Source organism: Diceros bicornis, chromosome 6 (genome assembly GCF_020826845.1).
Source record: "Diceros bicornis minor isolate mBicDic1 chromosome 6, mDicBic1.mat.cur, whole genome shotgun sequence".
Taxonomy (NCBI): Eukaryota; Metazoa; Chordata; class Mammalia; order Perissodactyla; family Rhinocerotidae; genus Diceros; species Diceros bicornis.
The window spans coordinates 93,207,256-93,233,521 of record NC_080745.1 but is presented as its reverse complement, the minus strand read 5'-3'; the positions used below and the strand labels follow the sequence as shown (position 1 = coordinate 93,233,521).

General features: G+C 49.0%; 1 protein-coding gene across 1 annotated transcript in view; it reads left to right on the top strand.

Annotated features, from left to right (window-relative positions):
* The window catches only part of TCERG1L (transcription elongation regulator 1 like), a 219,709-nt gene that overhangs the window by 166,407 nt on the left and 27,036 nt on the right, over positions 1-26,266 (top strand). The window contains exon 8 of the mRNA XM_058542727.1: positions 10,534-10,603. Coding sequence (XP_058398710.1) covers positions 10,534-10,603 — 70 coding nt within the window. The remainder of the gene's footprint in view (positions 1-10,533; positions 10,604-26,266) is intronic.

Genomic DNA, 26,266 nt, shown 5'->3' with positions numbered 1-26,266 from the left:
CCCGCAGTAGAGAATCCTGTCCCTTCCACTGGGAGGGGCTAGTGCCACCCAGTGGGAAGTATCAGAGGAGGATTCCACAAGTGCCCATGGGCTCATCCTCTGGGGAGGAGAGGCGAGGAGGCAGGGGGGAGATGAGGAAGGACCCACCGTTCTCCTGCTTTCCTGTCTCCCACTGGTGCCTCCCGGTGGCCGAGGAGGACAGGGGCCTGGGGAGTGACAGCTGCAGAAGTGGCCTCCTCCCGGCCGTGGGAGAGGGAGGAGGGAGCCGTGGAGGGAAAATGGGGAGAATGTATCTCACCCACTGGGTTACTTAGTGCTCACACGGTCAGATGCCCAACATTAGTCCCACTGGGGTTGGTGGAGCTGTGTTCTTTCTGGAGGCTCTAGGGAAGACTTACTTCCACGCCTCTTCCAGCTTCTAGAGGCCACCTGATTGGCTTGGCTCGAGGCCCGCCGCTCCACCTTCAGCAACAGCACAGCATCGCCACATCTCTCTCTAGTTCACTCTTCTGCCTCCCTCTTCCACTTTTCAGGGTCTTTGTGATACACTGGGCCCACCTGGATGATACAGGATCGTCTCCCCATCTCAAGGTCAGCTGGTTAGCAACCTTAATCTCCCTGTGCCACGTAACTTAATATATTCACAGGTTCCAGGGGTCAGGGCATGGACATCTTTGGGGACCATTACTATGCAACCCACCATCTTTATACCCATTTGACAGAAGAAGGAATTAAAGAAAAGAGATTAATTAACACGCCTAAGGTCACACTTCTCTCAAGTGGGGGACCGGGAGTTGTACCCTGGCAGGTCTGACTCCAGATCCGAGGTGGGATAGCCTCGCCAGACATCTTTTGAGCTTATGATAAAGACGAGGTTTTGGAAACCATTTTTCTCCTTGTGCCTGATGCAGGGACGGTCAGGTGCAGGCAGCATTTCACTTAACACTGCTTCGTCCCCAACTGTAATAGAGATGGCACAGACTTCCGCAGGCTTCAATTGCTCTGTAAACCTTTTAGTCATTTATATTCAAGACAAATGTACATTGGTAATGACATTTCTTTCACCAAATAGGACATAAAGCCGTCCTGGTGAGTAAACACAGCTGTGACTTGTGAAATGGTGGCTTTCCCAAGCATTGTTTGCCCAGGGACAGTGTACATGGATCTCCAGATCACAGTGGGACAGGAGGTGGCCAGTGCTCAGGAAGACCCAGGACCACTGAAAATGCAAATGCCGAGTTCTTCTCCAAAGGGGCAAGGATGTGCATCCTTGCTGATCCAAGAGGACTCAGGTTGAAGGGAGAGGCCCTCCTCACGCGGGATTCCCCCGCCCTGGCTCTTTGGGAGGAACCTGACCTTCTCATGGGACCCGTGTCCCACATCCTGGCACCATCGGGTGGCCCCCAGCCTACACCTCCTCTTTGTACAATGAACGAAGCAAGCACCTTGCTTTGTGAGCTCCATTTCAGTGCCCACGCTGGTCAGTCTCTGTAACGTGACCCCCAGATAAGGCAGGTGAGTGGAGACAGATCAGCCCTCCAGAGACCCCCTCATCGACTTTTCTAGGAAGCAGAGTGTGGGGTGCCTGTTGAATTCCTGGTAGAATTTTTCAGGCAGCTGGTGTTGGGAAGGAGCAAGCTGGGCATGTGGGCACCATGGGGTCTTGACAATTCTCTGGAACACTCCCCTTCAGGTGTGCTGTAGTTGGCTGCGGAACGGGCAGCCAGGATGGGCAGGGCAGCGGCTTTCTAGAATCACCTCTGATTTAGTGCTGATAAAGAGGCTATGTCACATTTCTGTGCCTTCGGGGCTCACGACTGTTAAGCAGGAGAGACTGGAACAGCATTTTTCAAAGCAGTTTCCCCCAGAACCTAATGCTTCAAGCTGCCACCACTGCCCTGGCCCAGGAATGAATGAGGAGGGGAAGGAAGGCGGAGGGAGGAGGCAGTGAACTCCGTTCTAAACCATCCATTTATTCGCTCAGGGACTGGGGGCTGACTAAACCCTGGGCTTGTCACGGCTCCAAGAGTGAGCAGGAGGTGGGTAGGCAGTGACGTGTTGCGTGCTGGATGTTGGCGGGGAGAGAAGTGAAGGCAGGAGGTGGGTGGAGCAAAGTGAGCCCCCAGACCAGCACCCAGGGGGCCTCCTGAGGCAGGGCCACTCACATTGCACCCCAGAAGATGGGGAGGGGTTGAGCATGCTTGGGGGACCCCTTCACCCATGGCTGAGCTCAGGGGCAAGCTCGCAGTGAGAATTAGGACGCGGAAAGCGTGAGAGTTCCTGCAGTGGTGGACACACCGTTAGTCCAGCATTTCCAAGTGACCGAGGAGACTTCCCCCATGACAATGATTGACCGAATGCAGAACTCCCTTCCTAAGTCCCCGCTGGAACCACACTCCCCTATGGGGTCCATTTTAGCAGCTTCAATCCCTCCTAATCGGGTGGCGGGCAACACTCTGCCCAGCTCTGTTCAGGCTGTTTCTCTGCCTTACTTTGTATTTTTACATTTCTTTCATAAGTTGATTGCAACCTAGGGATGCAGAGAAGGCCAATTTTGGTACCAAGAGAAGCCCTTGGACCTGCCAGTTGGGGGTCCACTGTGCATTTCCATGGATAGACCCACTCTGATCCCCACCTCACCTCTCCCTTCTCCGGTCACACCCTCTTCACACCTGCCGACACCCCCACTCACCTCTCCCACCAGCCTGGGCCCATGGGAGGAGTGAGGAGGGGGAAGGCCAGTGGCAGAAGCTCAGCCATGTGACTCTTGCTGCCCAACAATGGTGAGCCCTATGCCAGTAACACGAGTGTTTCCCTGAGCTCTGTGAGCTGCTCTAGCAAATCACCAAACCTGAGGAGGGGTCGTGGGAACCTTGATTTACAGCTGGTCAGCCAGAAGTAGGGGTGGCCTGGGACTTGCGACAGGTGTCTGAAGTGGAAGGGGAGTCTTGTGGGATGAGCACTTAAGTCTGTGGAATCTGATGTTATCTCCAGATAGTTGGTGTCAGAATCGAATTGAATTGTTGCACTCCCAGTTGGTATCCCGAGAACTGGGGAAGTGGTTGTTGGTGTTGGAAGACGTTCCAGAATACAAGGGGGCACTACTGCTTGGCATCTCGTCCTGACACTCAAGACTGTGCCCACGGCATCACCACTCCAGCTCTGGCACCTGTGGATGAGCTCTGACCCAGCTGCTGCGAGAAGCTCTGGGAGGTTCTTGCCGAAGAAGGAGCACCCCCCAATCTCACCCCTCTTTTTACTCAAGAAAGCCACAATCTTGGGGGGCACATACTCCTCTGCACCCTTGAAGGAGCATCAGTGCCCTTGGGGGTGTTTTCTGTTCCTTATCCCCATTTTCTCACTCACAAACACCAATCTCAAACGGAATGATGGAACAAACAACTCTTAAATGCATGACATATCTGTTGCATCTCATGGATTTTAGAAAATGCAGAGAGAGCTGTCCGCAGGGGGCTTTGTGGAGAGGTGGGGTCGGAGGTGGAGGCTGCCCCGTGGAAGCTTAGCTCTGATCACACAGAACCCGTCAAGGGTCCACTGGATGCTGCCTGTGCCGCAGTTCTGTAGGTGAGACTTGGACAGTCCAGCCAGCCTTCGACCTCAGGGCATTTTTGTGAAACATCTGCACAATGCGTGGAGTTCTCTGTGCACAGTTCCCAGGTTGCAGTCTCAGGACCTGATGAGGGTCTCAGCTCACTGCTGCCTTGGTGGGTGCCACCCTAGAGACTGATGACTCTCAGAAGCCTGGACAGAAGCACCATCTCACTGTATCCGTTAGTTTCCTAATTTGCTTTGTTTGTAGACACCCAAGTTAAAGGACATAACTTTGACCAGAGGGGGCTATCGCTCTCATGAAAGCCCCTCTTGGGCAGCCCTCAGCTGTGAACTCTAGGTATTACCAGGTTGGAGGACTGTTGGAGAAGCTCTGCTGTCTTGTTCTGCTGAGTGACTTGCACATTTCGTTGAGTATAGGAGTTATTTAACCCACTATCAGTCTTTTCAGCCAGATGTTTGCAGACACCCCCAGAACATCTATAAGATCTCAGCTTATCTTCCCAGGAAAGCTCGTCTGTGTTAATGGGCGTCTTGCTCCCTGGAAAACAGCGGGCAGAGACGTAAAAGTGGGACTGGTGAGTCTGGGTGCTCAGTGGGGGAGATCTGCTCGGGTGATGACCATGATCACCACCTCCTCTACCGTTAGGAATGAGCTGCAGACTCCCGTCCAGTCCTCAGGCCAGAGCACTGTTGTTCCGGGCTGCCAGGGAGTCATTACAGCCCTCCACCTTTCCGAGGGCCGTCCATCTCAGGACTCAGGTGTACAACATACACCACGATCTCCTCCGATGCGAACTTGCTGCCTCACCAAATTCAACTCCTACAATTCTTCAGTGAGTTTTCACCAGAGGTTGTGCCTTCTCTTTCTAAGGGGACTGGACACACTAGGTGTAATCGCTTCCACTTACAGAAAGGAAGACATTTGGCTCACAGACTCGGAAGATCTTTCACTAGTTGCTCCAACCTCACCGCCCAACTCAGTGCCTTTTTTTTTTTAACATCATGCCCTTGCTTGTAAATGCATAAAAACAGTAAATCTTGAAAATATGCAGATGTTTGTGTGTCTGTATGTTTTAGTAAAACGTCTCAGGAACTGACATGCTGCACTTTCTGTTCTTCATCTTGGATATCTTTCCAACTTTTCATGTTCTGAGCATCTCTCTCTCTCCTGGCTCTCTGCCTCTCTCTCTCTGTCTTTCTCTGTCTGTCTCTACTCTCTTGGATGAATACACCATGAATCCATTACATTCTTCTAGTTGATGAACTTCTAGGTTATTTATTCGTTCATGCTAACACACATAATGCTTATGAGAACACCTTTGTACACATATATTTATCTTAGGAGCATCATTATAAGTATTTCTATTGCATAAATTCATATTATTGGAATTGCCAGGTCAGAAGGTACATGTATTTTAAATGTTGACAGATATTGCTAAATCTTCCTGTAAAAAGATTGACTGGTTCACATGCCCACTAATAGATTCTGCATACTCTCATAAGCACTGTAGATCATCAAAATTTAATTTTTAAAACGATTCTTTGTTTCAGTTGGCATTTATTTCATTTTGTGTGGAATTGAAACTTTTCACAGGTTTATTGGCCTTTGTTTTATTTTGTATTCCTGTGAAGTGCTTAAGAGTTTATCTTTCTTTTTGAATTATATGGACTCTTATAAATCAAGGATGTCAGCATTTTGGCTATAGCATGATTCCAATTTTTTTCCTGGTCTTTTGATTTTTTTTCCATGGAACAAATCAATCTTGAATTTTTTCTTATTGTGGTAAATTATACACAACATGAAGTTTGCTATTTTAACCATTTTTAAGTGTACAATTCAGTGGCGTTAAGTACATTCGCAATGTTATGTAACCATCACCAATATTTCCAAAACTTTTTCATCACCCAAAACAGAATCTCTGTCCCCATTATCAATGACTCCCTAGGACCCTTCTCCCTCAGCCCCTGGGAACCTCTCTTCTACTTCATTCTCTAGAGATGAGCCTGTTCTATGCGCCTTGTATAAGTGGAATCATTCAGTGTTTGTTCATTTGTGACTGGTTTATTTCACTCAGCAGAATGTCTTCAAGGTTCATCCATATTGTAGCCTGTGTCAGAATTTCAATTTTTTTTTCAGATGTACATTATTATATTTCAGCTCTACATAGACTACATTGTGTTCACCAGCATTAATCTAGTTTTTATCCATCACCATACATATGTGCCCCTTTACCCTTTTTGCCCTCCTCCTACCTCCTTCCCCTCTGGTAACCACCGATCTGTTCTCCTTGTCTGTATGTTTGTTTGTCTGTTTATCTTACACATATGAGTGAAATCATATGGTATTTGTGTTTCTCTGTCTGACTTATTTCACTTAGCATAATACACTCAAGGTCCAGCCACATTGTCACAAATGGTACCATTTCATCTTTCTTATGGCTGAGTAGTATTCCATTGTGTATATATACCACATCTTCTTTATCCATTCATCCATTGATGGACACTTGAGTTGCTTCTAAGTCTTGGCTATTGTGAATAATGCAGCAATGAGCATAGGGGTACGTGTATCTTTTAGAATTAGTGTTTTCATGTTCTTTGGATAAATACCCAGAAGTGGAATAGCTGGATCATATGGTATTTCTATTTTTAATTTTTTGAGAAATCTCCATGCTGTTTTCCACAGTGGCTGCGCCAGTTTGTATTCTCAGCAGCGGTGTATGAGGGTTCCTTTTTCTCCACATCCTCTCCAACATTTGTTATTTCTTGTTTTGATAATTATAGCCATTATGACATGTGTGAGGGGATATCTCATTGTAGTTTTGATTCACATTTCCCTAATAATTAGTGATGTTGAACATCCTTTCATGTGCCTGTTGGCCATCTGTATATCTTCTTTGGAAAAACGTCTGTTCATATCCTCTGCTCATTTTTTAATTGGGTTGTTTGTTTTTTGTTGTTGAGTTGTTTGAGTTCTGTATATATTTTGGAAATTAACTCTTTGTCAGGTCTATGATTTGCAAATATTTTTTCCCAGTTGATGTGTTTTCTTTTTGTTTTGTTGATGACTTCTTTGTCATCAATCCTTTTTATAGCTGAATAACATTCCACTGTATGTATATACCACATTTTGTTTATACATTAATTTGCTGATGGACACTTGAGTTGTTTCCACTTTTTGGCTATTGTGACTAATGCTAAGCTGAACACTGGCCTGCAAATATCCATTTGAGTCCCTGTTTTCACTTCTTTTGGGGCATAGACCTGGGAGTAGAACTTCTAGCTCATCAGGTATTTCTATGTTTACCTTTTTGCAGAATGGCCAAACCTTCTTCCACAGCAGCTACACCACTTTACATTCCCACCAGCAAAGCATAAGGGTTGCATGTCCTTCCCCACATACTTGCCAACACCTGCTGTTTTCTGTTTTCATTATTATTGTTAATATTACTATTACTAGTATTATGGACATCATAGTGTATGTGAAGGGGCACCTCACTGTGGTTTTGATTTGCATTTCCCTAATGACTAATAGTGTTGAGCATCTCTCCTTGTGCTTCTTGGCCATTTGTATGTCTTTGGAGAAATGTCTGTTGAGCCCTTTGCGCATTTTTAATTGGGTTGTTTTTGTTGTTGTTGAGTTGTAGCAGTTTTATATATATTTTGGATACCAATCCCTTATCAGATATGTAATTTGCAAATATTTTTCCCATTCTATGAGTTGCCCTTTCCCTCTTCATAGTGTCCTTTGATGCACAAAAGTTCATGTTGGTAAAGTCCAATTTATCTGTTTTTTTTCTTTTATTGCCTGTGTTTTTGGTGTCATGGTTAAGAAACCATTGCCAAATCCAGCGTTGTGAAGATTTCCTCGTATGTTTTCATCTAAGAGTTTTGTAGTCTTAGCTCTTAAGTTTAGCTATTTCATGCATTTTGAGTTAATTTTTGTATATGGACTTCCTCAGGGATGGTTTCTGTCAGATTCTTTTTCTCCTGTGAATGGGCCATACTTTTCTATTTCTTTATATGCTTTTTTTTCTGTCGAGAACTGGACTATCTGAGTATTATAATGTGGCAACACTGGAAAACAGGTTCTCCTACTCCTCAGGGATTTCTGATGCCTGCTTGTTGAGGGCTGGAGTTGTCCATTTATGCCTTTGCCAAGCTATTTTTTAAAACATATATGTACTCCCTGTCAGTTTCAGTCCCGAAACTGGAGTTTCTGTGCCGGGGTCTCTGTGGTCAGTTAAGGAGAGCAGCATGTCCCTTCCGCTAGCACTTCTCAGTTGCTGTAAGTGTCTAATCATGTTCCAGAATTCTGAAATAGTTGATCCCAATCACTCTTCCAGCTCAAGGACCGTTTTGGTGGAGGGACTGACCCCAAGGTCTCCTACGCCACCACTTTGCCTGACGTTCCCTCTGGTCTTGTGTTTTAAAGGCAGCCACATTTATAAATATTTCCTTTATGACTTCTGGACTTTGTGTCTTGATTAGGAAGACTTTACCCATGATGAGATTATTCAACACAAACAAATACAAAACTCTCAAAAGTAGCCAAAATCTTTACAATAGTATGACCTCATTTATTTTTAATTTTAAAAAACTTTTCGTGTCTAACCTTTGAAGTCCCTGGAGTGTGTTGTGGTGTAGGGCGTGAGGAAGGGTCTGCCTCTTCCACGCGTGTTCCCTGTCTTGGTCGTGTCTCTGTCCCTCCTCATCACCCCCCATCCCATCTGCCCAAAAAGCAAGGAGATGACGAGCACAGCCCTGCTCCTTCTTCAAAAGCTAACGAGAGCATCGCCTCCTCTGGACACTCCGGCAGGAGGCACATCTTGGGAAAGTTTCTGAACACCATGAGATGCAGACAAGCAGAGAAGCAGCTAGTCTGCAGGAGCTGAGGCAGAGCCCACATGAGAGCTCAGTGTGCCCGGCAAGTGGGGACCAGGAGGGCACTGTGAGAGCCAGTCCCGGGTTCTCTCATGGAGGCTGAGACAGGGAATGGTGGGCGCAAGGTGACCCAGGTTGAATGTGCCGGGCTGGGGTGCCTATGGGACACTGAGGTAGAGAGGCCAGGAGGTGGAGAGCCGGGCTGGAGCAGGGGAGGTAGGTGTGCTTTTTTGGGTCACCAGCATGAGGGGATAGATTGCTGGAGCCCTGGAGGGGCACATACAGAAGGGAGTGTGGAGTGAAGAAGATGAGCCTCTCTCCTCCCACAGCAGCTCTGTTATCACAAACGGTCTTTTCTCTGGACCTCTGGTTCTCAGTGTGTGTTGGGGTTGAGAGACTCTGTCCCCTAGGAGACATTTGGCGATTTCTGGAGACATTTGTGGTTGTCGCAACTGGGACGGGGTGTTGCTGCTGGTGTCTGGTGGGTAGAGACCAGGAATGCTGCTAACATCCTACAGTGCACAGGACAGCCCCCATGCCTCAACAAGAAGGATTCAGCCCCAAGGTTGTGCCACGGTTGAGGGTCCCTGCTTGAGAGCCCTGAAAACACCACCTGGGCTCGGGCTCCTCACCTTGCTGTGAGCTAAAGTCTTGCATACCCTCCCTTCTCCTAACACTGCCGTGCAAGGAACCCCGATTCCCGCTCCATCTTCAATTTTGAAAGAGTGTCAATGTCTGTAATGTCTCTTTTCTGGCCGAACCTCCTCATGGAGCCTGTGTGTGGTGAGAACTGCTGGCCCAGGTGGAGAACACATGCGGACTGACTGGTCTGCAGCCAGTTCTTGCTTAGAAAGCACTCAGTGGTCCCGTAATGGCATGGTGTGCTGTGCAGGACTTGGCGTGGATGAGCTGCCAGTGGGAGGAGGCCACTAGAACGAAGATGCAAGGTGGGCTCGGGCAAGCTAGGAGCTCCCAGAACCTGACCCTCTCATCCTACCCTCAGCCCCACCCCGTACATTGAAAGAAAACCTATGCATATATGGGAATTAGAGCTGGTGACGGAGGCATTATTGGGATTCCAAACAGCACAGGTGGAGCATTGTCAGGCTTTATAAAAAGGAGAGGTGTGGAGGGCTTCGCAGCTGTTGAAATTGATATCTTTTCCCGTAAACTCCACATTCATTAGGAAGGCGTTCTCATTGCAGAGCCTCCTCAGGAAGGATGCGAGTCAGAGCAGATGAGGGAGGCGGGGGGCGGTGGGTGGGGACATGGGGGCGTTCTGCGGAGCCCAGCCCCTGCACCTGCGCCCACACTGGGGCGATCGATCGTGAGAGAGGTCTCCAGGGGATGAGGCACAGAATGAGAAGCAGGGCGAGAAGGCAGTTGTGATGCTAGGGAGCGTTTGGCAATCACTCAGCCTGTCAGGACTGAAATAATAATGCTCCAGAACCATCTTTATACTCATTTTTCCTCTTTCCCTTTTGGAGACAAATACGAAACACCGAAGCACCTTTTTACTTTTTCATTCTGAAAGCTCATCAAACATTTATAGGGCCAACCTCTTCAGGATGGAAACAGGGGACCCGTCTTCAAAGTCAGTTTGGCTTTTTGAAGTAGACACGCAGTCAGCAGTGAAGTACATGGTGAATGCGGGAGAGATGTGATTATGCATTGCAGTGGACAGAGGAGGAAGCCAGGTCTCTCAGTTCCCTCACAAGAAGGTGAAGGCAGACTGGAAATAGAAGGGCTTATCCAGGGCCTGCGTCCCGAGGTGCGAGAGGAGGCGTCAGGTGGATGCCCGCCTTCAATTCTCCATTCTTCCGACCCTCTGAAGGTCTAGCAGCCTCTAATGAGCAGTGGCTAGAGATGACTTCTCTGAATAAAAGAAAATCAGATTTCTCTTCTCTGAAATATAGAGGGAGTATACCAAGAGAAAATTAATAGGATTTGATAGCAATCTTTAAGGGAAATCTGTTTTCTTAATTTCCAGATGAGTCTGCTTGAAAGTGAGTGCTTCCTGGTGGTTTGCCAAAGCGAGGAGCGCTGACACCCAACCACATTAACTTGATTCTCTTTCAGCAGACCACAGCGATGGGTGGAGCTCTGAAGACGGCAGGGAAGACCCAAACGTGAAAACCAAGAGGAATCGGTAGGTGTCAATGTCCTTTCCTCATGTGTCTTTCCATAGAGGATAATTAGGTGTGGTTAAGAAAGAAAAGGCATCGTTTTGACTCTATTGATGGAGCAAAGAGCTGATTGAACTGCTGAGCAGATGGTGGGAGAGCTCAGGACTGCTCCGGGGCCCCACATATTGGGGCGCAGGTGTCTCAGTGGCTCCAGGCACCTCAGACACTGGGCAGCGTCTGCCCTCCCCAGGCCTCCTTGGTGCCCGCACACTTAGCCCTGGCCTTGCTTCTGGAGCCTTGAAGGAGTCGGCAGAGCCATCAAGGTGCCCCAGAGAGTGCCATGTGCTGGGTGAGGAGGTGGGTTTGGGAGTTCCAGCTCTGTCTCTTGTTTACTTTGTGACTCTGGGCAAAGTAATTCCACCGTGATCTCAGATTTCTCATCTGAGAAATGAGATTGCAGAAGCTCCTAGTGGCAGCTTGAGGAGACGCCTGAATGAGATGATGCCGTGTGACTTCCGGTTGCACTCGGAGAATGGAAGCTCTCCATCAGAGTTTGCCTGTTGCCATTTGGTTGTGGTGGGTGGAAGATCTGCCTTGCCTGCCAAGCCAGGGGGGTGATTGTTACCCCTTTAACCCCTACAGTCAGGCCCCGGTCCGTGGTTGCTTTCATACTAAATTCCACACAAAGGGGTAAAATTTGCGGTCTAATTTCCCCGGCAGGAGAGAGACAGAAGGCACGGTGTAGTTTCTGGGCACCATCTCTGGTGGGGGTTTGTCTAAAAGATGACCCACGAGGAAAGTGTCACAGCCTGCTTCCCGAGCTCAAGTGGAGCCCAGCGTCCTGTCAGGACTGGCCCTGGTGCTGGCCCAGCAAGCATTCCATCCTGTACAGGTGCCCGTGTATCAGCCCTTCGTGGGACCCCTCAGGCCTGCGGCAAGAATCTGAATGCAGTTGTCAAGAGCATTGGCACTGTGTGTGTGTTCTGTACAACAATGTGCCTCAGAAGACGTATTACTTTTGCAGTAACAGATGTTTGCAGTAACGAAGGGAAATGCCATCTTGCCCATTCTCACCTCTTCACTCCTTACCCTATGACTCCCAGGCAAAGGGCAGTAAGACAGAGAGAGGGAGAGAGAGGGAGAGAAGGTGCAGGGCCAGTGGGTGCCCGACAGCAGGGGAGTTGGGAATGGGCTCTCCTCTCCGAGTGACGCCCATGGGGCCACGAACCTGTAGAATTAGACCTGAGTGGGTTCATTAAGTCCTTTTATTTCGATACCTTTGGGACTTTTTCCGTTATACACCCCTTTAAAAATGATTTTAATGACCAAGCCCCAGGTATATTGTCATTTTAACTGATAACAAGCAGACACCACAGAATTTTCCAGAAACAATGCAGGGAAGGGTAAGCACTGTCTTCCCCAAGACAGGGAGGCATTCCCGGTGGGAGGCAGAGGTCTCCTCTCTGAGGTGAAGGAGACCCAGGGCTGCAATGTGGCAGGGCCAGGGGCTCCCTGTGGCGCTGGAGTGAGGAAGCCCCCCACCTAGTCTCGCAGGCTTCTGTGCTCGTGCTCTCTCAAATCTTCTCCTTAGAAAGTCACTTTTTGTTGTCAAAGGACACTTGTGTGGGCCACAGAGGATGTACACGGGATGCCTTCGATGAGGCAAGGGCTCCAGGAAAGGGAGTAAAATATTGTCTCTTTATACTTACTTTCAGAGCATGGACATCAGCTCAGCCAGTCTCCGTTGGTCTTTGAATGAGTGTGTGTGTGCGTGTGTGTGTGTGTGTGTGTGTGTGTATCTATCGCTATATAGATATATGTATAAAAGTTTAAAAACAAGATGAGGTTCCTGAGGCAGAAGAGAAATGGAAATCTAGCCATGATTGGATGAACTCTGAACTTGTGTAGGAGGGAAAGTTCGGTCGGATCCAGAGTAGCTGGGGTGTCTGCCTGCATCGCCCAGTTTCACCCTTTTCCTATGGGGCTGGGCTGGAGCTCTGAGCGGTTGGCATGAAAACACTAATTCCGGTTTCAATCACTGAATTGCTCCATAGTTGAGCACTCGCTTTGGAGCAGACATGGAGGTTTTGGGTGAAGCTGCCCCGGTATTGGTGATGGTGCATTTTCCAGCGGCTTCCGGCCTGCAGATTCTGTGTGTGAGGAGAACGCTCAGGCTCACGGGCTCCCCTCCATGCCTGAGGCGTCACTGTCGTGGGTGGTTCTGTTCTGCCACTGATCTCAGAGGAAAATTCTTCGGTGGTAGTTATGCTGCTGGACTGAGGATCTAGAATGTTCCATGAGTCCTGGTCATGTGTTTATGAGCCAGTTTACACAAAGTGCGCCCCCTCTGCTTGGAAGCTTCACTTTCGTACAGTTTTTTCCAAAGCTCCCTCCACAGCACTGATCTGCGTGTCCCTTGCTCAGAGCTAATCACCCCAGGCTGGATGGTCCATCAGTGCCATCTTGACGTTTTTGTCCATTTTGGGAAGGCTCCTGTCAGAGTACTCCTCGGGCTCCTAATGGCTTATTTTGCCTATTTTTATTTAGTGGACTCTGGCATAAATAGTAAGACAACAGGCTTCCAGGGAACCTGCTGAAATCAGTTCGTTTTGACCTACCCTTTTTATCTAAATAATATAATTTTTCCTCATCAAAAATCACTTAAAATCCTCCTGCCATGTATGACTCATCAGCAGTCATACAATGACATCAAAGACATGAGGACACAAACTACAATGATTATTTAGACACTGCTCTCTACTCCCTACATCTCTCAGGTACCCTGGCACAATTCATACACATTTTGAACATTCTTACACAGATGGAATTAAATCAATTGTGCAAATAATTCAGGTCCAAATGATACTTTTCCTAAAATTCCCTGGGAAGAGAAATATGTCATAATGACAAGCTTTCAAATTACTAAAATATTTTAAAAGACCTGGTGAGTGCCGTTTCAGATAGATGGTGATTTTCCATTTAATGGAATGCATTCGTGATGCGTGATCCCTGGGACCGGGAAATTGATTGTTTGCCTTTTCCTGTTTAGTGCAGCGCCTGGAGGTTCTGCCAGTTTCTGAAGTGTACATCTTTTTATAGTTCAGACCTGCGTTTCACATGTGCCGTCTATTTTAAGAAGTTAGGATTTATTTCAAATAATGGCATTGAAGGCTTCAGCGAAAGTGTGTCATTTGGTTTAAAAATCAGGATGAGATTATCCACAAAACACATTGGAGAAGAACTTGCCAGTGATCTGTATGGCTTGTAGCCCCTTCACGAAGTGCCAGCTTTTGCCAGTTGATAGGCGGGGGGATTCCTTTTAAATTAATGGCTTTCCACAGCATGAAAGAGGGAAACTGCTCTTTCATGTTGTCAATTATCATTGACCCCACAGCTTAGGAAACCTATTTAAGTTTGCATGATGTTTGGTGTAGATTTCTTGTATTGTGGCTGCCCAAAGGAAATCTCTTGGCGTGGAATATTGTTTATTGTGGTCATTTGTGAACTTTGGGGATGCCCAGTGGATGACCTTGTATGTAAGTGATAAAGTTGGTCTTGTACCGCCAACTCTTTTTTTCTTTTTTTTTGGTCAAGAAGATTGGCCCTGAGCTAACATCTGCCAATCCTCCTCTTTTTGCTGAGGAAGACTGGCCCTGGGCTAACATCCATGCCTGTCTTCCTCCACTTTATATTGGATGCTGCCACAGCATGGCTTGCCAAGCCGTGCGTAGGTGCGCACCCGGGATCCGAATCAGTGAACCACAGGCCACCGCAGTGAAGCGCGCACACTTAACCGCTTGCGCCACTGGGCTGGCCCCTGTACCGCCAACTCTTAACATCAAGTAGGGTGCTTTGTTGGGGTCATATAGAGCTTTGGGTGGAGACCCAAGAGTATGGAAGCAGCAAGAAGTGCCCCGGGGGTCATTCTTCTGCTTTCCTCAAATATGTCCTCTATTATTCTCCTCTTGGCAAACCAAGGTGGCCAAGGCATACCCAAAACATGTCTTCTGGACAGGGCTGGGTCTTTAAGGACTTTTGGGGTAGCCTGAGGAGGAAGTCTCCATCCCCAGTGCCCATACATGACCCTGAGGGGTCCTCACAGAGCTGGTAGGCTATGATCTGTCTACCTGCAGTTCTGAACCCAACCTGGGGGCAACCTAGGGCAGGGAGCATCGATCTAGAACAGAAGAAGAACACCACCACCCAAAAGACAAGAAAAGCCCACTTTAATGTCTGAGGTTTTACAGCTACTCCCCCTGAGACTGACCCCAAGTCAAGCCCACACCTAGAGAGAGTCAACTGTGGGGGAAGAAAATACTCTTTTTACAATCAGAAAGCAGCTGATCCCCGGTGCAAGGCGTATAATGGTCACTGAGTGTGTGCAGCGAGGAGGGCCAGCACGCCATGCCTCTGTTCTCACATGCAAGTGTGAGATGAGCCCCATTCCCTTCCACATACATGACTTCTAGAATCCCAGAAAGATTAGCTACTGAGAAAGTGACAGCATTGCTCCTTTGAAATGCTGTAAGATAATGCTAGAAAATATATGGACTCCAAATTAAGATTGCTGTAGAATTTTATCTTTAATTTGTCCTTAGATAACAAGCGAATGATCTGCATTCCAATGTCGGCACTGGAGTCGCGTTTTCCTCTCCAGGGGACAAGATAGGACGGTGTATGTCTCTTTGTGGTCTTTGACGCGCATGGAAAACACATTATTAACATCCACATACCTTTTAAGTTATTCGTTGTACATAATTCATGACTTTAGTTGATTAATTGGTTCTGTATAGAAGTCTGTGGTTTTGTGAACAGTATTGTGTCTGTGCCTCATGTCATGAGGGCAGCCCACTGAGGACGCCTCATTGATATCTGCCTGTGAGAAGACTGAGGGCCCAGGCAGCAATTTGTCATGGGATTTCAATTTGTCTTTTTAGATTGAAACACAGATATTCTCTGGCTTTTATTTTCTCTTCAAAAAGGATGATGAAACTTATGTCTTTCTGAGAATAGAGACCAGGTATCAACGTTAATGATGAGACCCCCGCGTCACACCCCTGAGTACTACATGTGGACCCAGCAGGTGTTATTTCCTCGAGTTGGGGTGAACAGGCAGAGTTCTCTTTCCAGCTTCCATGATGCTGTTCATTCACATGGAGATAAATCTGAAATCTGACCATGAGGAGGCCAATCTAGAACTGGTTCTAGAGCACTTGACCTCAGAGTTGTCATCACTGGTTCTTTTTCAGACCTCTCAGCCTGCCTTTCACTGCCCGTGACTCTGTTGTTCAGTAAGCACTTGACGTTCAGCTGTCGTCACATGTTTTCAGGCAGCAGGTGCAAAGGGGGGCTGGTTAGGCATTCTCGGGGACCTTGCTTGCTGACAGCAGGCACATGAACTCTGACGTGACACCAGGATGTCAGTCATAGGTCTGCCCTCCTTTGCCTGAGAGAGGGGCCTGTTGCATAATCTTCTTCCATGAAGGGTCCATTCCTGTAGTCGAGAGCACACCCAAATGTCCAATGTTTGCTGGGGAATCTGGGGGCCTTCCTAGCCTCTGGATGAGTGTCTAAGTCCAACACAGTACCCACCCACAGGGAGGTCCTTCTCCGTGCCTGTGGAGCAGAAGCAGGTCGCTCCCAAATGGAAAGATAAGAGACCTTGTCTCACCTCCAACCCCGAGGTTCTGGCCCACTAATTCATCAAATGCTAAGCACCTACTGTACGCAGTGCATTGTGTGCCAGGTTCCCAGTGCGATCCAGGCCGTACATGTCTGGAAGCTTCCCATGGCCCCCATCTGTCTGGTGGGGTGGAAACTATCTGGAACAGTGTGAGGCCCACGTCTCCTGCCAACTGATGGTGCAAAAGAAGGCTTTGCCTTTCCACGAAAGGTCATAGCCTGGGGAAGGCAGGCAAAGTGGGTGGATGAACAAATAAACGGCCACATTAGCAGGTTGTAACGAATGCCTGCCCCTCCCCCATGTATCAAGTCCTCTCTTTCAGGCACGCATTGAACAAATGTCTATTGCCACACATTGTGTGCAGGGACCCGGGGACACACAGCCAATTGGATGTCATTTCATGTCTCTGGCAGCTCTAGCCCAGAAGAAAAGGGGTATTCATGCTATGTCCGATGATTACAGTAGGATGTGCTCATCTCCAGCATCCTGAGATGCAGTACTCTTGGGTGAATTGTCTTCTCTCATGGGCTTGGAGTACTCTGGTGCCAGCTTGTTGTAGCAGAAATGTCTCCACTTCCTGCCCTATTTCCCATTGTGTCACTACTCCTATTCTAGCCCTTGGTTCTTGAACTTGCAATCTGTCGTTCCCACCCTGCCGAAGCTCCCTAGCCCATGATAAACCACGACTGAGTTGCAGCCCCCTCCCACCTTGGCACAGGGAGCTCCTGCAGCCCCCACACTCGTGCCGGCACACTGATCGATTCTGGTCCCTCTGTGGGTGCCTAGCCTCTCCTTGGGGTCTCTGGGTGCATGGCAGGAGCAGCAGCTACTGCTTGATTTGAGTTCCTGCCCTGGATGGGAAGGCCCGGGGGTCAGGTCTTAGAAAGTCCCATCAACGCTAGAGCTGTTGCGTCCCCATCTATGTTGTATCCCGTGATAAAGCAGCTGGAGGACTTTTTACAAGGCCATGTGACCATGAGGCAATCAGGGAGGTAATGTGTGGGAATGGAAGAGGAATCGAGAAAGAGGGAGCTGGAGGAGATGTGTGGGATCTTGGGTTCATGCTCTCCTTCTCTCCCTCCACCACTACAAGCCCCCAGAGTCCTCCTTAGGCTAAGACAGCCAAGGGCAGCAGAGTCCTGGCCTCTCCAACATCACCAGAGCACTCCTCTGCGCTGAGGGCTGTCTGGCTCCCGTCTGCGCTCCAGACTAAACTGTCCCCGGAGATGGTCTTTGATCTTAGAAGACAATTTTAATTTCCAACTCTTCTCTGAAATTCTGACTTTAGAATTTTCTCTTTTAAATGGAATTTGAGGAATTTCCTATCCTCAGAACTCTTCCCATCCCGCTGACCATCATGTGCTCAGGGCGGCTGTCCATAATGAGAAGCTTCACAGCTATTGTTTCTCACAAAATGCAGCTTATTTTCCACAGGAATGAGCGACTGAACGTCAGAAACCTGGGAATGGTGACTCAAATTACAGTTATGATTTCTGAAATCACTGCAGCTGTTTGAAGTGGAAATATGTTTTCTGAGTCACCAGAGGGCGAGTGAGATGGACAATGTGCAGCCTGCATGCCGGGCACTCACTAGCATGCCCCATGTGCCTACTTTCCAGAAAGTGGGCCCGTCCTCAGCAGTCTTCCCATTTGGTCAAGTTAATCCTCATTTGCTGTGTGATTATGGTTCGCCAGAGGTCTGACGCCTGTCCCCGTGGAGATATAGACATCGCCAAGCGGTAGAGTACATCTCACACCAGCCTCACCACTTTCTTCACGAGACCGATTGTCAAGAATTTTGGCTCATTCTGTTACCCCTTGGAGGTGTAAATGTGTACATTTACACATTTGGAGGCAGTTTTTCCTCTTGTCTCCTGTGAAAAAGAATGTATTTGCCCTATGCTTGCCATAATTAATAGGTTAACTCTGTTCGATCTGATGATTACTTCTATTGTAAAGAATGCTCAGCTTGATGGAGGCAGGTAGAGATGGTTCACTGACCGAAGGGCGACTTTTGCTGCTACAGGGACGGGAGAGGGAAGCAGGGTATTTGGTCCTGAAGAGGGTGGACTAGGATGGGAGCTTTGCTTTCAAGACAGGGAGAAGCCAAAGAGGAATGATTGTGTGAGGAGCAAGCACAGATTAGGTAAATTCAAAAGGCCCAGTTGAGATGATTTCTAGTAAAGCAAAGAGGTCTAAATATGAAGGGAGGGAAGACAGACAGCTTGAGGTGGCCCGTGTTTATCTGGCTATCAGACACTGTGCTGGAAAAGGCCCAACACAATGAAGATGACCCGGTATACCCAACTAAAAAGTCATAGTCAATTTACGTATTTTTAACTTTTTAATTTGGAAAAGTTCAATATAAAAAATGGAACAGAATATTTAACCCCACATGCACCTTTCCCAGCTTCAACAATTATCTCACGGCCAACATTGTCCATCTCTAGTCCATGCCTGCCCCGCTCAGATTATTTCTAAACAAACTCCAGGTATCGTATAAATTTCATTTGTAAATACTTCAGGACACATGACTAAAATATAAGGATTTTAAAAATATAACCATAGTTACCCCTAAAGAAACAAACAATAATTCCCTAATATTATCGAGTAGCCTCCCAGACGTTGTTCAAATTCCCTTGATTGTTTTATTTTCTCTTACAATTTTACTTTTCAAATCAATATCCAAATTAGGTTTGCACATTGCACTCTGTTGATCTCTCCCCCAAGACTATTTTAATCTGTAGGTTTCTCCTCTCCCGATCCAACGTTTTTTTCTTCATTTGCTTTTAAAGAAATCAGAATTTCTTCTCAACTGTAGAGTTTCCCATAGTCTGGGTATCACTGTGGTGTGCTTTAACGGGTTCTTCTCTCCCCTGTGGTTTCTTCAAGTCTGTAGTCAGATCAGGAGGCTGCATCAGATTCAGATTTGATTAGTGTTTTGGCAAGAATGCTTCATAGCAGCACTGAGTTCCTTCCACCAGGAGGCACATTGTATCTGGTCGGCTGTCTTTTTTGTGATGTGAGCAGCTGAGTTCCTTAGATCCATTGTTTCTCTAAGGATTGTTCAATGCTAATATTATAATCCTATCATTTCATTTGCATTTATTAGCCTGACTACTTTTATAAAAAGAAACATCCTCATAAACTATTTGGTTCCCTTAAGGTACAGTTCAAATAGAAAACACAGGATAAATGCTTGATGCTTTCTCTTTAATACTGATTTCAAAATATCATGTTGGTTCTCAAGCATCCTCCAAAGTTGACAAATTCATGTTGAATTCCTGGATGTAAGACTCGTTGATGTGCTTCAATCCATTTTGGTTACTAGTTTTATCCTTTAAAAGACAATAGAGTATGTCTCTGTCTTGGTGATCCTTGGTTAATTATTCCGGGTATGAGGTACCTTTTCAGAATGTAGGTGAATGTCTGTTTCATAGAAGGAGATTTTTCTTGAATTATTTTTGGTATTTGTTGTATCTCATTGCTTTGAGTTTCCTTATTGACGACTCCATGTCTCCTGTTTGGTTCATCTTTGCTTTTCTGCTGTGTCACATTCTTTTGCATCCTTTTTGTATTTTTCCTTTTTGCTTTTTGATTTTTCCTCTCCTTCTCATCTTTTATTAGTCTTAAGGCATTATTTATGGCATTTATTCTATTCATGTTTGTGCACCTTCTGGTTTATTCTTCATTTCTAATTTTTTTTCCTTTATTTCTAATTTCTTGGATTGCTCAGATGTCTTTTCAAATCTTTCTTTGATCCAATATCCTTTATTTCCCCCTGAATTTGTCTATTCCAACATGTGCTCTTATTTTATAGCATTTTCTACCATTTTCTTTGAAAACTTGAGCTCGTTTTCAACTAGTAAGTTAATATTTGCATCAGTTTCTTGGGCTGTCTTGTTGCTTCTTCTACCAGTGGACATTATTTGTGGGCATTATTCTCACTGCCCTCTTACTGACTCTGTGACTCGTAGTAATTAGACTATGACCATTGTCTGTAGTTGGAGTTTAAATGGAGGGTGGTGAGGGGAGGGTGGCCGAGGGGACAGTCTTGGTTTCTCGGCTCTGGACTCCCTCTTCTCTTGCTGTCGTGGAGTGTGAATATGCCCTGTGTTTGGAGGTCTGTCCACTGTGCCCCCCCACTTTTACAGGGGCCTTCCCTTCCCTTTCCTCGGTGTCTCTGTCTCATTTAGATGATGCTCACTCCAGTAGCTCTTTGCATTTATCCCGGGCTTTATCCTGGAAGGGACCCTCAGTTCACAGGCCCGGCTGCCCCACCTGTCCAACCTCTTTGGGCCACCTTGGCCCCTCTGAAGTTTGGAGCCTAGAGGGCCCCTCAGTCTTCAGTGTCTTCTCCCCGATCAGCCCGCTCAGTAGCCGCAGCCCCGTGGTTGCCACTCAACCTGGGGCCGTCACGGACTTACTGGGCTCAGGGCTTTGGGACGTGCCCCTGCCACCTCTCCACTTCCTCAGGCGGTCACCAATCCTCCAAGGACCTGGTGGTGCCCGTGGGCCGCTGTGCCCACTCACAGTGTGAGTTTTCAGGATGCCTCGCCCTTGGGTTTGTGGAGATGTTGTCTGTGGCTTTTTGTTCTGTTATTTGAATATCTCCATCTGCGTTTGTGTGAGGATTTGGGGAGACTGAAAAACCTTCATCTGCCTTTGCTTTATTTAGCATCATGAGGTTCATTTTTGTTTTAAATCTCAGAATGTCTTAGAGTCCTGTGTCCAAAGATGTATGCGATTGGGCCGATATGTTTCCTCTAATGTCCCCAAAAGTGATTTCTGGAGGCAGCAAGTAGAGGCAGGAGGGTGGTTTTGTTGTTGTTGTTGTGATGTAGAGGATGAAGCAGCCTCTGAGAGCCACACCCTAAATCCTCCAACCTGAGGGCTCAGCCAGGCCAGCTCCTCAGGCCGCGCGTGCTCAGGACTGAGCTCCTGGTAACCTCACAGGTGCAGCCAGGAAACCCGCAAAAGGAGCAGTGTGAACCCGACGCTGGCAGGACTCGGCCTGGTGTCGCTGGTGCTGCCGCCGTGTGATCATAGGTACTGGTGCTCTGAGACCACAGCGTGAGCTCCCAGATAAGGACACAGGTCCGGTGAGGTGCTTGACGGCGTTCCTTCTGACTTCACCAAGACAGGCGCTGCAGACAGGACCCACGTGGCTCCTCGCAGAGCTGTGTCGTACAACAGGCACTCTGGTCAGGGCCTGCCCTGTCAACAGCAAACCTGACCTGTTTCTGGGGACTCCAAGAGCCCGAGATGCCCACTGGGGTCCACTCCTGCTGGGAATAAGACCATCTGCTGTTAGCAACAGGACACCTTTTAACAGGGGCTTCCCCACCGAGGAACCGCGGCCTCTGGGGTGCGGGTGGTGGCCTCTGCGCTGACCGGTAAACCTGCAGCTGGCAGACCCTTCAGGCCTTCCAAAGGCCCTTGCCAACTGGGCCCTCAGCTCAGTGGGAGGCCCAGGATGGCTGTAGCTCCTGATCCCATGGTCTCATTCTGTCCCCTCCACCCAGCATGTCTCCTGGCTCATAATTGGCCACAACCACGTGGGCAGAAAGGGATGGATGAATGTGGTCATACCGCCCTGGAGGGGTCTGCCTGGCCTCAGTAGGGCTGGGAATGACTTTGGTGATTCCCAAGGCCCCTTCGTGGCAGATGTCATCAGGCCAGAAGGACTGCCCACGTCAGGTGTCAGAAGGTGGGGTCAGGGCAAAACCTGCAGGGGTGAAAAGAGCAGGGCAGGAGTGGGCACGAGGAGGTTTGTCAGGCGGTCGGTGGTCAGTCAGGCAGAGCAGGGGGACAGTGAGGCTGTTGCTAGGAGACAGGTACCCGAGATCCTGGAGCAGCCCAGGCCCCAGCCTAGAGCCCAAGTCCTGCTCCTCCAGGCAGAAGTGGTGTCCCTGCCCATCCTAGAGCCCTCGTCTCAGCATGCTGGGCAGTACCACTACGCCATAAGGGCAGGGAGCTGCTATTCCCTCTAAGCTCCCATGGCTCCTCGCCCCAAGCTGTTGGGACCAGTGCCAAGGCCCCCAGCCAGGGTCTTGCCCATGGCTGTGACTCCATCCAGGGGAGGCATCCTCCTCAATATCTCCATTGGCTTCAGATCCCAACCATCCACATGAGAAGGGCAATGCGGACAGAGTCAGTGCCCCGGCACCCCAGCTCCTCCCAGGGACCCGGGGCAAACCCTGAATGATGTGCCATTCTTCCGACAGCGGCTAGAGGCATGCTTCCACACTGCAGCATTGGGGCTAGAAACTCAAGAATACAGATCTTTCAACGTTTGCCTCTTGCGAAGACCATTTGTTACAACTATACGATAGAATGTCCGAGCCCCACAAGCAAAGAGATTCACGGAAACTCTGATTCCTGCAAAATTTCGTGTTGTGTCCAACACCAGAGTTCCAGGCTGGCAGTATTTTGATGATAAATTCCCAGCCCTCTTTGCTGAAAGAAAGAACAGATTCTTCCCATCTATTAAATCAAATCAGAGATGAGATGTCACCCAGCCGAACAGAGGGCACGTCAGTGTGAAAGTCCAGATTCAAAGGCAGGTCTGTCAAGATCAAACTTTTAATTAATGCCCGACATTCTGCCTCCTCATATCATCCCTACAATGCAGTTCTTCCTCTTCTTCTTCTCATGTTGAGGGTAAAGAAGCGGGGGCTTGGAGAGGTTAATGAAAGTCCAGACGGACAGTTATTGTGCGACATGCAAGTGGCTCCAGTCCTGCCTGAGTCCTCCAGTCCTGCTCCCAGCTCCTCTGCACTGCACAGACCATGGAGAATTTACCAAATAACCTTGTTTTATATATTCCTTTGACGACTCTGCTTAGTGGGAACAGCCGCACTTTGAGAAGGCTTACAAAAATGTGTCGGTTACATCCTGGACAAATTCTGGGAGGATCGCTCAGAAGGGCACCATGCCGCAGCGCCAGCACAAAAGCCGGGATGCGGATGCCGCAAGGAGTCTGAAGACCGTGGCAGGCTGTTCTCTTCACAAGGCAGGCCCTGGGACCCCACTGCATTTGGTGTGTCTCCAAGGAAATCACAAGGAACACACTCAACCACACCATCTAATTGAGCATTTCTTCACTGCTTTTGGGGCGTGAAGCACAGTGCCTCGCGCTGGAGACGAGCACGTGTGCAAGCCCTGTCGCTGCCACCAGGGACTCGCCCAGCAATCACAGACGCAGATCCAGAAGTGGGTCTAACAAAAGCATCATGTGTCTCGCCTGCCTGCTGCAGGAACACGGGGCTCTGGGAGCAGGAGAAAATGGCTCAGTCACTCAGGGTGGGACATGACCTCCCAGGGGGATGGCCAGGTGACCAGACTTGTGAGTGGACAAGGGGCAGGCAGAGCACTGGAAGAAGAAGCATTGTGGGCAAGGCACAGAGGTGTGAGTGATGAGGGCACGAGGCATGCGGATTGGCTTGGTGAAAGACGAGGACCTAGGAAGCACATGGTCCTTCTGCCAGGCTGTCTACGGGAGGGAGGGCTGTGTGCTGAGGACATGGGACGAGGTTGCAGACCCACTCACTGGCCCTGGGATGCTGCCACCACAGAGGGACATGGGTGACACCCCAGGTGGGCTGTGGGCAAGCAGAGGCGTGTTCTGGGGAGTTGAGACTTCTTTGCATAAGCCAAATGTGAATGTTCCAGAAAAAACCCATGAGCCTGGGTGATCACTCCTAGGAGAGTGATGTTGGTGGCGGAGCTTTCTGGCCTGGGCTGGAAATGTCACACCCAGGGAATCTCGGGTTCCTGATGTCCAGCCTGGCATCATTGCCTCTCACGTTGACAAAACCTGGGGACACTCCTCAGGGACATGGCACTTGCTTTCCCAATGAGGATAGACCTCGTTATGGGTTTAATTGTGTCCCCCCAAAATTCATAAGTTGGAGTCCTAGCCCCCAGAACCTCAGAATGGACCTTGTTTGGAAATAGGGTCCTTGCAGATGTAATTAGTTAGGATGAGGTCGTGAGGGTGGGTCCTAATCCAGTATGACTGGTGTCCTTATAAAAGGGGAAATTTGGACCCAGACACACACACAGGGAGAGAACACCATGGAAGATGAAGGCAGATTGTGGGGTGTTGTATCTACAAGCCAAGGAACGCTACAGATGCCAGCAAACCCCCAGGCCCCTGGGGAGAGGACTGGACCAGATTCTCCCTCACAGCCTGGGGAAGAGCCAGCCCTGCTGAGGCCCGATCTCAGACTTCTGGCCTCCAGATTATGACACAGTACATTTCTGTTGTTTAGGCGCCGCACTTTGAGGTATTGTCACAGCAGCCCTGGAGGCTAACCCAGGCGCCCCAGAGCACAGGCTTCCATGGCCAGGCCCGTATTCTTGAGTCCTGGCTGAGTCCATAACCTGTGGGGTCTGCACTAACTCTGGCAGGTGGGACACTCGTGATGGAGGGGAGTGTGGCTGGAATCCACAGATGTCAACGTCTGTGTGACCTGGGCAAGGGGCCTGCCCTCACAGCTGGGTTCTCTCTCTGTGAAGTGTGAGTAAGAGGAGCACATATTGCAGAGAGCTCAGTGAGCGGCGCACGAGAAAACACTGCTCGCTGCACAGCAGTGGCTGCGATTATCAGTTACCTCCAATGCCACTCTGCTGACTGTGCCGACGAGCCCACGAGGAACGGCCGCCAGGGCCAGCAGTGCACCTGGCCTGGAGTGGACGTTGACGAGGAGTGAAGGTCATTCCCTGTCCTGTGGTGGAGCTCAGGGGACTGTGAATTGAGCTGCATTTGTGAGGGCGGGAATAGAACACCAACACCTCTTAGATGGGCCTTCCACAGCCCAGAGCCAGGTAATGGAGCCCCTAAAACACGGCCTTGGAGATACGTCAGAGGTCAGATGCACAGATGGGATGGCCAGCCAGGGACCAAAGACCACAGCATCACATGCAAACCTGCATCAACCTTGTGATGTCGGCAGGGCAGAGGAAAGCAGTGACTCTGTCTGTAATGCGATGAGAGAGATTCCCATCACCACACTCCTGAGAGCTTCCATTAGGGACGCGGGATCGTTTTGCATTTGCTTCCCCGGTTAATGCCATCCTTCCCTTCAGGCGGCGTCCGTCCTCGCATGCCCCACCTGGGATAATGAATAATTTTGAAAAGCACATCAAGGAAATAGGCACTCAGGAATCATTTCACGTCCAGGAAAATATTTCTGAAACACGTCTGGGAAGACGCGGCCGGCGGGCCTCAGCTCTGAGGGACCTTGACAATAAATAACCATGTGCTCCAGAGGAGGTGCAGCGTGGCAGGGAACCCCGCGCCAACTGTGGGTTCCCTGGAGTCTGCTGGGAGCTGCCTCTGGACCTCACACCTAGGGGAGCCCTTGGTCAAGGAGGAGGAGGAGCAGAGACAGAGCAACGAGTCAGGAATCAGGGCAGTGGGGACCACAGGACACCCACTTGGCTCTGAGCCCTCCAGGCTCACCATTTCCCTCGGAGTCACAGGCCGCGTCCCTCCTGTGACTGAGGAGACCCAGGGTCCTGGCCCCTCGCCGTCCTCTGAGTGCTGCCCATTCACACACTGTGCTCCGGCCTCACTGGCCTCCTCGTAGCTGTCTCTGGAACATTCTAGATGCTCCCACCTTAGGGCCTCTGCACAGCTGAACCCTGGGCCTAGAATGCTTTTTTCTCAGATGTGCACAGGGCTCCTTCACCTCCCTCCAGGATTTGCTCGCAAGCACCCTTTCCAGGAGGCTGCCCTGACCTCCAGGGGCATCCTGCATCTGGCCTGCCCGTGTGATGGCCCCAGACCCTCCCTCACCTGGGTTAGTTATTAAATTTCCTAAACAGGTAACATCTTTGAACACACCACCTAATTTGCTTATTTAGTAGGGTTCATTCTTTGTTACTCTCTGTCCCTCCCCCAGCAGGTGAGCCCCAGGCGGCAGGGGCCTCGTATCCCCCTGCAGGCACCAGCAGACCTGTGCTGAGGGGGGACACGTGCGCCCCTCACAGGCCC